The sequence below is a fragment of the Mya arenaria genome, chromosome 17 (genome assembly GCF_026914265.1).
Source record: "Mya arenaria isolate MELC-2E11 chromosome 17, ASM2691426v1".
NCBI classification, from domain to species: domain Eukaryota; kingdom Metazoa; phylum Mollusca; class Bivalvia; order Myida; family Myidae; genus Mya; species Mya arenaria.
Genome location: NC_069138.1, coordinates 13,238,559 through 13,257,544, shown reverse-complemented (window position 1 = coordinate 13,257,544; position 18,986 = coordinate 13,238,559). Strand labels below are relative to the sequence as shown.

The 18,986-nt window shown below is 36.7% G+C and overlaps 1 protein-coding gene across 1 annotated transcript in view; it reads right to left on the bottom strand.

Annotated features, from left to right (window-relative positions):
• LOC128223200 (neurogenic locus notch homolog protein 1-like) overlaps nucleotides 1–18,986 on the bottom strand; it is a 46,181-nt gene that overhangs the window by 13,836 nt on the left and 13,359 nt on the right. The window contains exons 5-19 of the mRNA XM_052932491.1: nucleotides 17,521–17,655; nucleotides 16,815–16,940; nucleotides 16,107–16,232; nucleotides 15,673–15,798; nucleotides 14,352–14,465; nucleotides 13,709–13,834; nucleotides 7,676–7,810; nucleotides 7,148–7,276; nucleotides 6,233–6,355; nucleotides 5,233–5,349; nucleotides 3,589–3,753; nucleotides 2,272–2,385; nucleotides 1,595–1,627; nucleotides 1,388–1,513; nucleotides 306–434 (exon numbers count right to left, since the gene is read on the bottom strand). Coding sequence (XP_052788451.1) covers nucleotides 306–434; nucleotides 1,388–1,513; nucleotides 1,595–1,627; nucleotides 2,272–2,385; nucleotides 3,589–3,753; nucleotides 5,233–5,349; nucleotides 6,233–6,355; nucleotides 7,148–7,276; nucleotides 7,676–7,810; nucleotides 13,709–13,834; nucleotides 14,352–14,465; nucleotides 15,673–15,798; nucleotides 16,107–16,232; nucleotides 16,815–16,940; nucleotides 17,521–17,655 — 1,824 coding nt within the window. The remainder of the gene's footprint in view (nucleotides 1–305; nucleotides 435–1,387; nucleotides 1,514–1,594; nucleotides 1,628–2,271; nucleotides 2,386–3,588; nucleotides 3,754–5,232; nucleotides 5,350–6,232; nucleotides 6,356–7,147; nucleotides 7,277–7,675; nucleotides 7,811–13,708; nucleotides 13,835–14,351; nucleotides 14,466–15,672; nucleotides 15,799–16,106; nucleotides 16,233–16,814; nucleotides 16,941–17,520; nucleotides 17,656–18,986) is intronic.

Below are 18,986 nucleotides of genomic sequence, written 5' to 3'. Positions count from 1 at the left end.
ACGACGACGACGCCTACGACACCGACGACGAGACCTACTTTTACTACTACGACGACGACGCCTACGACAATGACGACTAGACCTACTACGACGACGACGACGCCTACCACAATGACGACTAGACCTACTACGACACCGACAACGACATCTTCGACACCGACGACGAAGCCGAAGATGGCGATGCCGACGACGACACTAGCGACCCAAAGTCTCTAACATTATCTGGCTTCTTTCGAAAAACAGACGTGCAAAGAACATGTTTGAAAAATATTGTTTTTGTGTGCCTTGTATTGACATTAGGTTACCTCTGTCGCCAGTCTCTAAGTTGTAGCAAGCCTCGCAACATTGTGCATTCCGTTCTGGATAATAGCATTCCGAGGGATGATACTGGCCGGAGTAACAGTCTGTCAACTTGTTCCCGTACGGGCAATAGTCTGTAAAGATAAAATTAAATAATTAAGATTGGCATTCCGTTCTGTATAAGAACAGCTACAGCTATGAACAATGACTGTTCCTTTTGCTTATTGCACATAACAGCTACAGCTAAAATATATTGGTAGCTAAAAATACAATGGTAGCTATAAATACAGCTGTGCTAAAATATAATTATATCTATAAATACAACTATAGCTATATATACAGCTGTAGCTAACAAAACAGATGTAGCTATATATATAGCTGCAGCTAAAATACAAGTGTATCTCTATATACAGCTGTAGCTAAAACAACCGTAACTCAAATATAGCTATAGGTTAAAATAAGTCGGTAACTTGAATACTGACAAACTTCAGTTCGTATTTAGTAGTTAATTATTTGATTTTATACCACAGAAGTTAAAATACAGCTATAGTAAGAATACAATTGTAGCTAGGATACAGCTGTAGCTAGAATACAATTGTAGCTAGGAGACAGCTGTAGCTAGGATATAGCTGTAGCTTTAAATACTCGATTCAGTAAAATGCATGTCAAAGCTTTTTTGTCAGTGTTAGAGCCATAATCCTAAGTAAACTAATGCTATCACATGTTATCTATAATATTCTTCTCTATTATTCACTATGAACTCACCCATAACAAAATTATCTATTATCAAAATAAAATCGGTCGTTCTAAAAAATAAATAAAAAAAATTGCTGCATTACAATGCGTGAACATGACTTCTAAGCGTTGCTGATAATTTAGGCCAAGCAAAAACTAAACAATGTTTACACGGACGTACTTACTTTAATGGTTTATAAGGTGTTTCCTTCTTTTAAAAGCAGCTTATACGCGGGTGTTTTTATGAGCATTTCATATAGAAACTATACCAAAATGTCCCTAATCCATATGTCATTAAAACCCATAGGCCCTTGATGTTCGTGTGTTTTACAGAGAAAGTGATACAACATACCCGGTAAATCATTACGCCTGAAGTTATCACACGTGAGACAACATTCCCTTTGCGTGGTGACGTCATAACAGTCACGTGGTAAGATATTAGAACACCAGTTAGCGCGATCACCGTACTTAATATCCACTGAAGATAGATAGCAAAATATGTTAGAACATTCCCAATGAGTGGTGACGTCATAATAGTCACGTGCTCAGATATTGGAACACCAGTTAGGGCGATCACCGTACTTGCAATCCGCTGTTGACATACCGATATTCGTATAGTCTACATACCGATATTCGTATAGTCTACATACCGATATTCGTATAGTCTACATACCGATATTCGTATAGTCTACATACCGATATTCGTATAGTCTACATACCGATATTCGTATAGTCTACATACCGATATTCGTATAGTCTACATACCGATATTCGTATAGTCTACATACCGATATTCGTATAGTCTACATACCGATATTCGTATAGTCTACATACCGATATTCGTATAGTCTACATACCGATATTCGTATAGTCTACATACCGATATCCGTATAGTCTACATACCGATATTCGTATAGTCTACATACCGATATCCGTATAGTCTACATACCGGATATTCGTATAGTATTCACGTTTGCCAATACTCGTATTTCCAATCGTAACAAATCGGCCATCTCCGGCAAGCTTCGAGTTAAACCTGTTGGATACTAGCCGATGTGTTCTGATTATCGTATTTCTACACAACGCCGATATCCGTATAGTAATAATGTAAACCAATTCTCGTCTTTCTACATAACGCCGATATCCGTATAGTCTACATACCGATATCCGTATAGTATAAATGTATACCAATATTCGTATTTCTACATAACGCCGATATTAGTATAGTCTACATACCAATGCCTGTATTGTCAATTCGGAGGGATTCGCATCTGGCGCAACACCTTGTTTCGTCGTTGTAACAAGCCGTTGCCGGAATACTATAGCAGTAGAAGCTTTCGTCCTCACAGGCTGTTGAAAGGAACAACATATATCTTCAATCTCAATACTCGAAACATTGGGAACTACATGGACATACCCAGTAGCCTTAAAGTCAACGAAGAGCATGTTGACAGGTAAAACCATCATCAAACAAGAGACAAAGTGCTAGAAGACAACAAACATTACACAACTATCAGGAATACAGTGAAAACAGCAGGGTTAAGCCCAGTAGTAAAACATTCGAATATAGAGTCTATTTAAAGGCTCAATGTTATGGCCCATACGAAACTGATCGTTAGGGCGAACACAGGATTTGACGGTAGAGGGGCGTAAATCGAGGGCGTAGCCTTTAGACTTGCGCCCCTCCCTCAGAACCACTTTTTGTTTTTAAATGTTGGCACGGAGGTTTAAGGTTAATCTCTAGTAAATTTCCAGTCTCAAATGGTTCATTTCGGGCGGGCTTCATAACTTGTTTTCTTTTTATTGAAATGAAAAGTTAAGTTGGACGATTTAAGGGGAGGGAGCGAGCGCCGGATGAGCATCACTCGGCCCGCTGGTGGAGCGATAGACACAAACCTACACACCCCACTAACAGACCACTCTCGCATTAGCATTGTTTTCACCAAGACCAAATCTTCTCCGATTTATCGAATGTTCTTAAGCTTTGATAAGCTTAGTATCATATTTCATTAAGCTGTATTTCTTACATATCATAGATTTTCCTATAAATAAATTGGTATATCGCTACGATCATACTTATTGTTTATAAGAAAACTCTTAAAAGAATGTTTATATTTCACAAATTTTGGCAAAAAACAAACAATGCGCTTAGCTTAGTCCTGTTACAATGTTTTTTTGAAAGGAGTCTGTGGCCTTCCGTCCTTCCCGATAACTCATTTATTTACCCCTGAATACACTTCAACCGGGAGATTTAGTCCCCGGAAGGAGAAAAGATATCATTCAAATTGTTTGGGTGAAGCTTATGTTTCTTGCATACCTCGTTATACAAACACAACCTTTGGCCCCACCCAAACAAGCCAAAATTAAAGCAAATTTAAATTTAAATTTTCTCCTTCCAGGAGTTGAATTGGACGTTACACTGCATGGAAAATGGCACGAGGCATTATTAAGGATAAGAAATGCAATTTTCGGCGTCTGAATGAAATGAATCTGACAAAATTAACTTGGTTAATTATTCAAAAATACGTTCAACCAGTGTATGGACAATCATACCTCCTCCGGAGTGGGTCGTCGGAAAAGCTGTCGAGCTGGTATATGTGTCGTTGTGTAGGTTCAAGATATAGCACGTCTCACAACAATTCCTGTTTACTTCGGCATTCACGCATTCCGAATGTTGTATTGAGCTGCAGTCCTCTCTATCGCCGTATTTGCAGTAATCTGATATGGTGAAGAAACAATGAGACCACCTGTTAACAATATCGGACCACTGTACCATCCACGCATTCCGAATTTCGTATTGAGTCCTCACTATCATCGTATTTGCCAGTAGCTGATAGGGTGAAGAATTAATACATAACATTATATGAATAAAACCAGTCCACTGAAACATCCGCGAAGTGGTGAATAATTAAAATATTTGTGAACAATTCCTGGCAGCTGTACCATCTGCGCATTCCGAATGTTGTATTGAATTGCATTCTCCACTATCACCGTATTTGCAATGAGCTGAAATGGCGGAGAATGAATACGTATGTGAACAATGCCGGTCCACTATACCATCAGCGCATATCGATTGTTGTATTGAGCTGCTCTCCTGCCTTGGCCCGTATTTGCAGGTAGCTGAAAACGTGTAGAATTAATACAAAAAAGTCATATGTGAACAAAACCGGTCCTCTGAAGCATCCGCGAAATGGTGCAGAATTGAAACATATGGCGCACAGTGAATAATTCCTGTCAACTGTACCATCCGCGCATTCCGAATGTTGTATTGAGCTGCTGTCCTCTCTATAACCGTATTTACAGTTAGCTGAAATGGTGACAAATAAAATCATATGTGAATAATTCCTGTCCTCTACACCATTCGCGCATTTCCATCTGCACTCTGCCATTCCACTTGCAATTCACTGCAAAGATGAAGAAACAAAATACTGTGTAACATTAACGGTGTAATGTTGCATACGCGAATGGCCAATGCTATATTGAGTTGCAGTCTCCCCTATCATTATATTTGTAACCAGATGGAATGGTAATAAACCCATATGTGAACACTGACGGTCTCATGTGGCATACGCGAATGTTGTTTCTACCTACAATCTAATGGTCACGGTACTAACAGCTAGCTGAAATGATAAACAACAAACAATTTTGGTCTACTCAAATGCCTGCCCATTGCCAATGTTGTATTGAGCTGCTGTCCACGATATCAAAGTTAGCTGTAGTAGTTTTAAAGAGATATTTAAAATAATGTATTCATCCCATTATCGTCGTGTTTTGGTATACTAGTAGTAGTTAGTCAGTTTTTGCGTGGGACTGTTCGAACAAACATGACTAGAAAATATTCCATTTGGAACTCCTCGGCCATTTTTATCGAAAACAACCTCGGATGTATGCCGGTACATCAGTAAAAGTAGTTCGTATTATTTTTTTAAATATATCATTAATTAAATGTCGTGTTTTAGCTTGTATTTGTTGATCTAAGTTTAAATTAATTGCAAGTGAAGTGTATTATTGCAAACATAATTAAGATTCCCAAGAGTGAAGTCATAAAGTTTAACTGCTGAATTAAATTACTACGCGATCATTTTGCAACGGACATACCGATTTCTGAGTATGTAAACCGTCAAAATACATCCGACGTCATTTTCGATATATTTGGCCGAGGAGTTCCGAATGGAAAATATTCAACAGAAAACTTACCAATATTCAACGAGGATGTTAGCGAGGGACAGGACTGACAGCACGTGTTAGCCTTTTCGTAGCAATCGCTGGGGCTGATGTCAGAGCACTCAGCGTCTCGGTCGCCAAACTCACAACCTGATATAAAGGTCCCTTTTCGTAAATATGTATAAATGGCTTCGCTATATCACAATGGCCATTTTGGTGAACTGATAGGTAATAATATGATATGTGTTTAAAGAATATTATTTTATTTTAATGAATGGTCGTATAAGTGATATACAAATTGTTAGCAAACTCGAATATTATAAGGAACAATATTGTTGTAACTTGTATTCATTATTCTTTACAAAACGTTCAAGCAAAGCTCAAAATCAAACTCTTCGACAAATCTGTTTCCAAAACAATGTTTGACAGTGCTCCGTCAGACGGCCGTATTGTGAAAAGGTTTGTCGAAGTGTGTTGAGAAACTACTCTCAATCAAACTCTGGTAAAAGACCATATATATCACCATTATGGATATTTCTGCTTTTCAACGTTGTTCTTAAACTAAATAGTTTTGCAAATCTTACTACACTCCGATTATATCACCATTATCGATATTTCTGCTCTTCAACGTTGCTCTAAATTTCAATAGTTTTGCAATTCTTACTACACTCCGCTTATACCACCATTGTCCCTTTTTTCTGGTTTTCAACGTTGTTCTTAATTTCAATAGTTTTGCAATTCTTACAACAATCCGCTTATACCATCAGTATCGATATTTCTGTTTTTCAACGTTGTTCTTAATTGCACTAGTTTTGCAATTCTTACAACACTCCGCTAATATCACCATTATCGATATGTCTGCTCTTCAACATTGTTCTTAATTTCAATAGTTTTGCTAATCTTACTACACTCCGTTTATACAATTATTATCGAATTTTCTGTTTTTCAACGTTGTTCTTAATTTTAATAAGTTTTGCAATTCTTACAACACTCCGCTTGAACATGTAACACAATAATCAATATGCTTGCTTACCAACGTTATTCTTGTTCTCTATGGTTTTGCAACTCTTACAGCACTCCGCTCTATTTCCTGGCTCGTAACACTCGTAAGCGGGGCGCATGTAACAACTCTCCACCCGGTCACCAAATGCACATGCTAATAAGGAGGAGGAGATGAAAGTTAAAATGTATTTTAAAGGCTTATGAATGCTGTAGGAACTTTAATAATATAAATTTAATATGATTTTTATAAAAGTGACACTATTTTCCGTGTATCTATAATTAATTTAATTGCAAATTCTATTTATTTCATCTTCTTTTTAATTTTACGATTTATGATTAATAATCCAAATGAAAAATTATTATTAAAAAGACTCTATACAGTAAAACTGCGATAACAAAATTATTATGAAAGACTCTATACAGTAAAACTGCGATAACTTGAGGACGCCTTAGCCCTACCTAAAACCTCGAGGTATCGGATGTTTCGAGTTACCCATTTTAGTCCTTCATGAAATGCCTTATTTTCAAAGTTTGAAATCAAAACACGTCTTTTTTTACTTTTATTTTATTATTACAAAGCAGCAAAATTACATCAGTAAATGTTACGTATATATTTAAACAAGTAATTAAAATGGATCACAATGATATAAGAAAACAACAGTGTTTGCAATTACAGCTACAGTCAAACCCCGTTGGCTCGGACTCGTTTGGCTCGAACTCGTTTGGCTCGAACTACTCGTTGGCTCGAACTGGAGGTTAAGGACCCATGTCTTCATACTGAATGTAAAGATTCCCGCTTGGCTCTAATTTTCTGAGGCTCGAGGTATTTTCGCCGGTCCCTTGGAGTTCAAGCCAACAGGGTTGGACTATATTTCATCCGTTAGATGGACATTTAGCCTTTCCCAAACAATTTACTTCATTTTTGTAACTAAACATTCCAACTTACAATTTCCCAGCGTATCGGCCTGGTCATATTCCGAGCACGTGTCACAGCATTTATCTCTGTACTCCGCTTCGTAACACTCAAACGAAACGGTGTTGTTGCATTCCAGGGATTTATCCCCGTAACGACAATCTGGAGGAGCAATAAAACAGGGGTGAATTCGATTTTAGTGCATGTCAATGTGTTTGTGTGGTTGGTAGGAGGTTGGTCAAAACAGTGCCAACCGAATATTACATAGGTTGAAATAACGTTTGGGCTAAAAACAATGTCCATTGGACTGCACTTGTAAAACCTATATTTTTACAAAAAAACAACATTAAGGACCATCTTCTGAAGCATGAAAAGAGAACAGCTAAAAATACATTGTCTAATAATGTTTTGTACGGCCAAAAGCTGACACGTGCACATGGTCTGGTTGGTGAAATAATTACTAGCAAAATATAATGCATGTGATTTTTGTAATGGAACAGAAATGAACATCAACCTGAATTTCATAGACCCAAGTGGCCTTTATACTAGAAAGATACTTACAATTAGGATTTCCATTTACTTTGTAATAAGCACACGTCTGGCAACAGTCGTACTCGGTACCAGGGTCGTAACAATTTCCACCGCTGCTTACGATGTTGTAGCAATTGAGGTCACGGTCGCCATATTTACAGTTCGCTGCAAAAAATACGTAGTGTGATAATTTTTGATATAAAATAAAAATGAAAATACGAAACTGATTCATATTATTAATTCACGTTCAGGTGCTATTAACATAAGTGGCTCTACTAGTTTAAGAAAAGGCCTTTAAATTGTACTTAATTGGTTAAATCAAATCGTCTAGACCTCGGTATTTTCCAACCGTCATGATTGTAATCTTTAAGAAAATTCGATCTAAAAATAACTTTTTAATGCATCATCGTGAGAGCAAATGTCAAAAGTCAAGCCAGTCATTCTTGCATGAATCACAATTTTGAATAACAGTTAGAACAAACTATCACGAACTATCTCAATTTAAGGTAGGGGAAATGAAGCAATGCGAATTGTTGTGTACTTTATATTAGTCATCAAAGCAATAATCAAAGTATCCGAAATGTACGTGTCTGTGTTTCGGATACCTGGTGACACTAATCGTGACCCCATATTATTTCGACGTCATTTGCAGTGTACGAAATTCGGCTTTGAATCCACTAGCCCATTCGGGCTACCAGATAGGAAATTTTACAAGCCCGAAACCAATTTCACTAGCCCAAACTTAAACACTTAAAAGTATCACTCGTTCGGAATATTTTTTGGAAGTTTAAATACGATTCCGCAACGATTCTGAATATCTAATCAAGCACGCTGATACAGTTTCAATAAATGCTCCACAATCTGAACAATGCGTCAATAATAAATTATAGTCATACTTTCAAGTTTCAGAAGTAACAACAAAAATATATCGATGTTTATATTGCCAATATTACTATAATTGTTCTTTAAAAATTAATGGCAAAGCTATTTAAAGGTATAAAATAGAACCTTACTGTATTGTACACAGGCAACGAGTTAACTGTATATCCGACAGTTCTCCTTTCACTTTGATTAAATTTGTCAGGAAGTAAACGAGCACCTGTTTCCTCCGCATTTAAGACAACTTTTGTAGAATGATTATGTTCTGTTCGCATTAAAAATTTAAATATCTTTCTTTTTATATTAGCTAATAAATAAAATATATTTAAATGAAATAAATAAAATATCAATGTTGTTATTGCTATTTTAGCATTGTCAATTTTCATAGCCATCGTTGTTGTCGAAAACTGCCGACTTTATCGGTTAATTTACATAATGGGCGGAGTTAATGACGTCATAGAGTTTGACTGCTGCTAATAGACACAGTTATTGGTTAGAAACTGATCGATAATTAAATGTCACTTCGGGCGTTAATGAATTTTGGCATGTGTTTATATTTATTGATTAAATAAACAAACATTGAGCACATGGCTTGAGCCCTGAATGTAAATTTCGGCGAATCCGACTTCGCCGTTGTCAAGGCGACTTAATCGCTCCAGTCGCCTTGAAGGACGCATTCTTGAATAATAAGGCTTTGCGTATAAAAAACATGATGCGTAACGCGTTTAATTGGCAGGTTTTTTTTAAATAACCTAAGGAAAAAACGGTAGCCCGGTCGGGCTAGTTTCTGTGGAAAATCGGTAGCCCCAGCTGAAATTTGGTAGCCTCGGGCTATCGGGCTACCGTGAATTTCGAACACTGCATTTGAAGAGGTTTTCCATGGTGGTTCCATGATTGGATATGAGAGGGGGCGTAACTGGGCGTAACCTTTTAAGTTGCGCCCCTCCCTCCGAACCGATTTTTTGTCCTGTTTAAAGTATTGCCCGTGAGTATGGGGGGCGGAGGGGGAGGGTACTCCCCCAAGAAAAAAATATCATTGACTAGTCCGAAATGGTGCATTCTTGGAATATCTTATTATTCTTTTTCTCATATATATATATATATATATATATATATATATATATATATATATATATATATATATATATATATATATATATATATATATGGAAATAAAAATAAAACTTGGACAAATTGTTAAAGGGTCGCCACTCAAAAAACTTAACATTACGTTAACTGTAACAATAACAGAACTGCCCTATTAGTGGAATGGAGTGCTTAATCGAAACTTTGAATAGTAGGAGTTCAATAATGGCGAGCTACAAACAAAAGAGCGGTGATTGATGTATTCGTCAGATTCGATCTACATAAAAATAATGAATCGGAAATCGAAAATTCCTCGATTGTCCTTGGCAACATAAAAATGTACAACAATACGTTATATGTTTGCAACTGAAAATAAGAATAACTTTATAAACGTATGATTCCATAAAATGGAAGCTTTTGTCAGCCTTTAATTACCTATTAACTAAACTGAATTATCTATAGCAGTGTGTGTATACCACGTGATAAATTGTACCATAAATGCTACGTCGGAAGGCAATATTTTGCTTCGAATGAAGACTTTAAACAAAGATTACTTCACTTTTTCTTCATCATTTTAAATGAAACAAAGCGCTATTAGCGGCATAGGATGCCCTTTGTTATATTTAAAATGGTGTAGTTAAAGAAAAGTTATCTTTGTCTTAAGTCTTCATTTTAAGCAAAACGTTGCCTTTCGACGTAGCATTTATGACGCAATTGATCACGTGGTATACACATACCGTACAGGCCAGTCTGTATACGTCAGCATTTTTACCATCTGACATACCTACATATAAGGCTGCAAAACAAGGTTACGTGAACAAAACAATAAACATGGACATGTTAGTAGAACAAGGGCACAGAACATTTGAACTGAACTGTAACATTTTTAAACCTTCATCGATGTCGTCATTGATGACGTAAATAGAACATGTTTCACAACAATCGTGCTCTGTTTTCCGGTCATAGCAATTTTTCGCCGATATGCTCCAACATCTATTCCTTCTGTTGCCATAGCGACAATATTCTATCGCAAAGTAGATGAAAAGATAAGACTATATTAAACAATATTCTGTCGTATACGTTAAGTCACGCAAAGTACAGCAACATTCTATCGTAGAAGAAAGTTAGTAATGTAATATAACATTCTATCATAGTTCGAGGTAAGTTAACAATTTAATACAACATACTATCGCAAATGTATGTAGTAAACACAATATCATACATTTTTTATCGAAGACTTAAAGTTGGCAATGTAATACACTACTCTATCGAAGAATTTAAGTTAGCAATGTAATACACTATTATATCGTAGACGTTAAGTTAGCAATGTAATACACTATTATATCGAAGACGTTAAGTTGGCAATGTAATACACTATTCTATCGTAGACGTTAAGTTAGCAATGTAATACACTATTATATCGAAGACGTTAAGTTGGCAATGTAATACACTATTCTATCGAAGACGTTAAGTTAGCAATGTAATACACTTTTATATCGTAGACGTTAAGTACGCAATACAATACACTATTCTATCGTAGACGTTAAGTTGACAATGTAATACACTATTATATCATATTTACACCTCAACTTCCATTCCTTAAATGAACGTCATTTCGGCAATTGCGTTCATCAATCGATGAACGCAACATCTTCGGATATGTTCGGATCGCAATTCATCGCATAACAATATACATGAAAAATATTTATCTTGTTATTGTTTGTATTGTGTCAGAAGGTCCCGTAAAATAAAAATCAACATTTTAGAAAGTGTTAGTTTTTTAAATTTTAAATGTGTAGTTGTCATAACTGTTTGAATTTTACGTTTAAAGGTGATTTCAAGTGTGGTTGATCTTTTCCCGCGATATTGTGACGTCATTTGAAAAAAATGCTTCCGGTTAGAGTCGGGTCGTTCTATTAACAGAATGGGTAGGAATGGGTTACTGAAAAGTTGTTTTTTTTAAATGAAATTAAGTTTTTTTTAACAATTCTTGAATGAAATAATGAATTATTGGTGTAAATATCAGTTAATGTTCAATCGGAGACGTAAAGTTGGCAATGTAATACACTATTCAGTCGGAGACGTATAGTTGGCAATGTAATACACTATTCAGTCGGAGACGTATAGTTGGCAATGTAATACACTATTCAGTCGAAGACGTATAGTTGGCAATGTAATACACTATTCAGTCGGAGACGTATAGTTGGCAATGTAATACACTATTCAGTCGGAGACGTATAGTTGGCAATGTAATACACTATTCAATCGGAGACGTATAGTTGGCAATGTAATACACTATTCAGTCGGAGACGTATAGTTGGCAATGTAATACACTATTCAATCGGAGACGTATAGTTGGCAATGTAATACACTATTCAGTCGGAGACGTAAAGTTGGCAATGTAATACACTATTCAGTCGGAGACGTATAGTTGGCAATGTAATACACTATTCAATCGGAGACGTAAAGTTGGCAATGTAATACACTATTCAATCGGAGACGTAAAGTTGGCAATGTAATACACTATTCAGTCGGAGACGTATAGTTGGCAATGTAATACACTATTCAGTCGGAGACGTATAGTTGGCAATGTAATACACTATTCAATCGGAGACGTATAGTTGGCAATGTAATACACTATTCAGTCGGAGACGTATAGTTGACAATGTAATACACTATTCAATCGGAGACGTATAGTTGGCAATGTAATACACTATTCAGTCGGAGACGTAAAGTTGGAAATGTAATACACTATTCAGTCGGAGACGTATAGTTGGTAATGTAATACACTATTCAATCGGAGACGTATAGTTGGCAATGTAATACACTATTCAGTCGGAGACGTAAAGTTGGCAATGTAATACACTATTCAGTCGGAGACGTATAGTTGGCAATGTAATAAACTATTCAGTCGGAGACGTAAAGTTGGCAATGTAATACACTATTCAATCGGAGACGTATAGTTGGCAATGTAATACACTATTCAATCGGAGACGTAAAGTTGGCAATGTAATACACTATTCAATCGGAGACGTAAAGTTGGCAATGTAATACACTATTCCTTCGTATACGTAAAGTGCGCAATGTTTATACAGTATTCAAACGAAGACGTCAAGTTGACAATGTAATACTTTGTTACACCTTTCAATGGTTTAAAAACTAATGGTATCTTATAATGCAATATTATACCGTATACCTTAACGTTAACAACAGCTGAAGAATACGGAACTAAACATATGTCGTCAAGATATTTGCATGGTAACATATGACCTCACAGCAACTTTGGGTGGGTGTTATTATTTCCACAGTCAAAATTAAATTTATCTACAAAATAAACCAACTCCATGTACAGCCGTTTTGACGAACTAAACGATTTCGTCAACCCAAAATTTAGTTTAAAGTCAAACTTCGTTGGCTCGAACTCACAGCGACCAGCAAAAATACCTCGAGCCTCGAAAAAATCTAGCCAAGCTTTTTCTTCAGTTTAGATAAATCGGTCCTTTAACTCCTATTCGAACCAACGAGGAATTCGAGCCAAGCGAGTTCGAGCCAACAGGGTTCGATTGTATAAAGATATGGATTAAAACACCGATCAACAAACGCGCTGCGGAGAACAGGATTGCATACGCTGTTATTCATAGAACATCATAAGTAATATCATCATTTTAGTTAGTTTTAGTTAAGAATTTCACTTATCACATGATATAATAACTTAATTTGAGTAGGAAACTTTGTGAAAACAGTTAAAGATGCACTCTTACTCCAAAATCAGATTTTCCACAATTAATTATAATTGTTTTAATATTCCAGAAAGGATGAATAAATGTCGAAAACAATGGCTCTTATGAAGGATACAGAGTTTAATATGAAAGAAATGAGCATAAAACACGGTATTTCTATCTTATGAGACTATAGTAGACTACAGTAAATATGTTTTATGTTGAAATTTTAAAAGACCTACTGTAATCTTTATTTATCCTTTTTGGTAAATTTAAACAATTGTTAAAAAATATGGTAAATCTTATTTGGGAGTGAAAGTGCATCTTTAATCATTTTTCATAAAAAGCGTTCATAAAAGAAAATGAGAAAAGCACATACCAGGAAGGAAAGTATTATCTGTATAATACTGCAGACAAGTTTGACAGCATTTCTGTCGGACGTCAGCCCTGTAACAGTCCGATGCGTCATGTTGCCAGCAGTTGGCATCCTCTCCAACAGGACAGTCTAAAATATAAAAAAATCGATTATAAGTGGGTTGTTATTAATTAATCCATATAAAGATATATCACGCCTCGAACATAAATGACGCAACGCCATTGGTCAAAGACTGGTCATGTGGTGACCCCATATTTTACCATATTGGGTCACCAAATATTAATCGTTCCAAGATGGCGTGTATTTTGCGATTCCGATGAATAAATGAAACATTGAAAGCTTTTACAGATTTCATTATTCTATTCCAAATGTAAAGTTTTATGGCGTAAACCGTTACTTACGGTTTAAGAAAAGTGCATAGAACATCAATTTTAGAGCGGAAATAAGAAATTCTCCGATCTGATCTTTTGTCATTAGTCTTTTATCACTAGTCTGCAGATATTTACGCAAACATGTGCTCTTTCGTGGTAAAAACGGCAAATCTGTGAGAGGGCAGCTTTAAGCAAAATGTTGCCTTCTGATGTAGCATATATGACGCAATTTATCACGTGGTATACACACACTGTTGTAATAATTTATTTATTACCATTCGTCTGGAAGTACTGGCAAGATTCGCAGCAGTCATTCTGGGTTGTGACGTCATAACAATCATCTCTTGTGACGTTACTGCAGTAATCACGACGGTCGCCGTACTTGCAATCTAAAATTTAGGAATATTAGCTAAATTACAATAGCGGATCAAGCTCTCTTTCCAAAAGTCGTTTTCTTTTTATTTCAAAGAGAAAAGTCATAAAATACACCCAAAATGCACCATTTCGGACTATAAATTGTTAAGATTTTCTCGGGGGACTACCCCCAACCACCCCACCCCCTCTGTCAACTCTTTTACCAAAATGTTTCGGTTTTGAGGGAGGGGCGCAAGTCACGCCCCTTTGTTACGGGGCCCCCTCTTACGTCGAATCCTGGATCTGCCTCTTTAATTGGGTAGATGTACAGAAGGTTCCTGCTGTGACGTCAATAGTGGGCCTTAATTCGTAATTGTGAGTACATTCACAGAGTTTGGTGTGTCAGTTTATTGTTACTCGCACTCGGGTAAGGCCCATTCGGCGAGGGCTCTGATAAGACTGTTAGTCAATTTAGGTTTTTGGAGCTTAGAGCACAGAAATAATATAACCCTGATTTGTGCCATCGTTGTTCTTTAACAGGCACCAGTTTATAGCACTGTCATACGGGACCCCGCATTTAACATTCCTCCCGGAAGACAATTAGTATTTTTGGAGGTGCGGCGGGGAATCGACCCCTGCATTAACAGTCAAGTGTGTTTCCACCAGACCACGGATCCACCATAATTTACAGAGTGTTAGATAAACTTTAATTATATACATTGCATGGACGAAGCCAATGAAGCTAATTTGAAAACACGTGTCACACGAAGCGCTCGATGTGACGTCAATGACGACATATAGGTAAACGTAGCATGAAATACATACCATTTTGTCATCGAGAACATAGAACACGTGTCAGAACATATTACTTTGTCGAGAAAGCGAGATAGGGGAGACACGTGTAATGGTTATAATGTTTAATGTGAATTTATAAACCAACATAACCGTCATTTCTTCGTTGCCAAGAGACACACGTGTCACACCATATATATACACACGTGTCAACATGAATGTTTAATATGAATTGATAGAAAATATAAACCTGTCATTTCGTCGTTGCCAAGATAGACACACGTGTCACACCATATATATACACACGTGTCAACATGAATGTTTAATATGAATTGATAGAAAATACAAACCTGTCATTTCGTCGTTGCCAAGATAGACACACGTGTCACACCATATATATACACACGTGTCAAAATAAATGTTTAATATGAATTGATAGAAAATACAAACCTGTCATTTCATCGTTGCCAAGATAGACGCACGTGTCACAACAGGTGTCCGTTACGTTATCGCGATAGCAAGACGACCGCGAGATGTTACTGCAGTAGAGTGTGTTCTTATCGCCGTATTCGCAACCTAGAAATTATTAATTTAATTATGACTCTTCGCTCCTTGTATTCCATATACAATATATAATAAACTTCAATTATGGTTATGTCGAACTTTTTCCGAATGTATAGGGTTCAGGACTGTTTGTTTATCGGTTGAATCGAGTTTTCGTTATCTCGAAATAATTCTTGAGGTCCAAACGACTTCGACATAACGAGTTTTGACTGTATGTGAAAGTTAGGTTTATGCAGCCAAAAATGTTGAGATTTTTTGAGACTTAATACCCTCGAGGTCAATCATTGTCAATATTTTAAACGATGTGTTAGTAATTATACCCTGGTTATTTTCATTCTTTGCGTCATTGCACGTGCGGCAGCAATCCCTTGCAATATTGACGTCATAACAGCTGGCGTCAGTGATTCCCTGACAAAATTCCGGTCGCTTGTTTCCATACAGACAGTCTGTTAAAAAAAGTGAATTCATAAAATACAACGTATTTATCAGCGAAAAAATTACGCACTTCATTCTAAAAACCAGATTTCACATTGTTAAAAGCTGGTTAAAATATAAATACGTGCACTACATCATCAAGGCAACCGATGCATGTGTTCACAACTTTTCTGGGTTTAACGGTTTAACCAGTTCTGAGTATACCACTTTTCCAAGAACAAGACTTTAAATGCCGGGCTCTTAGGCAAGAGCAACTTTTACCATTGTATACGTCCTTCGGTATAAAGCAGCCAGGGAACGAACCCACGACCCCCCGCTTCGTATGAGTGCGCCTTAACCACTAACTTAATAAAATGATATGATCCTTCGGTATCTGAGTAAATATATACTACAGTCGAACCCCGTTGGCTCGAACTCCCAGGGACCGGCGATATAACCTCGAGTCTCGGAAAGTTCGAGCCAAGCGGAATTGATCACCATCAATATAATGAAATCGGTCCTTTTAGTTTACATATAGTTCGAGCCAACGAGTAATTCGAGCCAAGCGAGTTCGAGCCAACGGGGTTCGACTGTAGTAATTAAATTACACTTACCAGGTTGTTCTAAGTCTGCATACCAGTGGCAAGTATCACAACATTTCACGGAGTTGTTGTAGCAGGCGGCGTCGTTGGTCAAGTAGCTGTTGCAAAAAGTAGGGTCCCTGTCGCCATATGGGCAATCTGAAATAAAATAGTATTACACATGTATATGTTATAACACAAACCGCATTTTGACTATGCGGCTGTTCTATTTTATGACACGTTTGACGTTATAATGATCTTCAGTTAGATTCTACAATAAAATATCACCTTATGCATATTGATTTAAGACTGTTCTATATTATGACACGTTTGACATTATAATAATATTCGGTTAGACTCTACAATGAATTCTCACCTGCATATTGATTGTACAAGTGTTCTATTTTATGACAAGTGTTACAGTAGAGAGATTGTCGGTTAGACTCTACAATGAAATCCCACCTTCTGCCTCTTGATTGTACGACTGTTTTATATTAAGACACGTGTGACAACATGAAAGTCGTTGGTTAGATTCTATTGTAATTATGACAAAGGTAACAGCATGACGAGTGTCGGTTAGACTCTACAATAAAATCTCACCTTCTGTCTCTTGATTGTGCGACTGTTCTATATTACGACATGCCAGAAAGCATGAAAATCGTCGGTTAGATTCTATAGAAATTATGACACAAGGTGACTGCATGACTATTGTCGGTTAGACTCTACAGTGAAACCTCACCTTCTGTTTCTTGGTTGTGCGACTGTTTTATATTATGACACGTGTGACAGCATAACGATCGTACGTTTGGATTATAACACTGGTTGTCTGCAAGGGACGTGCATTCCCTAGGGTCAAGGTCGCCAAACGGGCAATCTGAAACAAAATTAGAACTGCTTTGTTTTTATCGTATGCATTTTATAACCGAACTAGTAGGGTATTGCATTTATCAAAACGTTTACGTTGGCTGACTTGGCCGTCCTATGAGGAAGCGGTTAAAGAAGCCAAATGGAAACTGTTATGATTAATGTACTTTATTCATATAAAACATTCAAAATTTTAAAATATTAGATTGTTTTGGTTCTTTTCAAGAATTATATTCATGTTAAATAGTTAGCATTCATGTTTAAATACTTTTATTAATACAATTAAGTAATAATTGGTCCTAAAATGCTAACTTGTTTTAACATGAAATTAGATAAGACCGGCCCTGAGTTCAGATTAGGCAAACTTCAGATGTCAATCGGAACACCTCGGCCATTTCCGTCAAACTACGAGCCTTGGATGTATGCCGGTGAATAAGTAAAAGAAGTTTGTAAAATTAAAATAACAGCGATGCCTACAAAGGTGGTGATTCCCGGTTATTATTTGAAGTATCACACGGGCGACATTTTTTCCAGAACAAAATACCGAAGCAGCACAAAGCCAGATGTATTCTGCAATTGAATTATTACTCGATCTACTTATGCAATGGAATTACTACGCGATCTACTTTTGCAATCGAATTACTACGCGATCTACTTCTGCAATGGAATTACTACGCGATCTACATCTGCAATTGAATTACTACGCGATCTACTTCTGCAATGGAATTACTACGCGATCTACATCTGCAATTGAATTACTACGCGATCTACTTCTGCAAATGAATTACTACGCGATCTACTTTTGCATTTGAATTACTACGCGATCTACTTCTGCAATTGAATTACTACGCGATCTACTTTTGCAACTGAATTACTACGCGTTCTACTTGCAAAGTAATTAAGTGTAAATAACTCTGACATTGTTAACCGTTCATTTATATCCGATTATGTTCCGAAGGAAAATAGCCGAGGTGTTCCGATAATCAAGATGTTTGTCAATGGTTCCCCGCTTGCGGTATATGAGCTGCGATGTAAAAGGGATACAGAACAAACAATAAACAAGAGCTGTCACAGTATGTGACGAATGCCCCCGAATGTGACATTGACCTACGAACAAGATCAGTACATGAAGAGTTGATCTTGCCTTTACGTGTCAAATACATATGGCAAGTTATTTCAAATTGCCTCTGAACATAATAAATACCACCCATACTTGACAACCTACACTGTTATGTCTTTATATTCAGAATTCCCTTGTGAATAAACACTTAGTGTATCTTTCACCTTAGAGGTAGGACATGGGTCTTGCACACGACACGTCGTCTTCGTATGTGGAACACA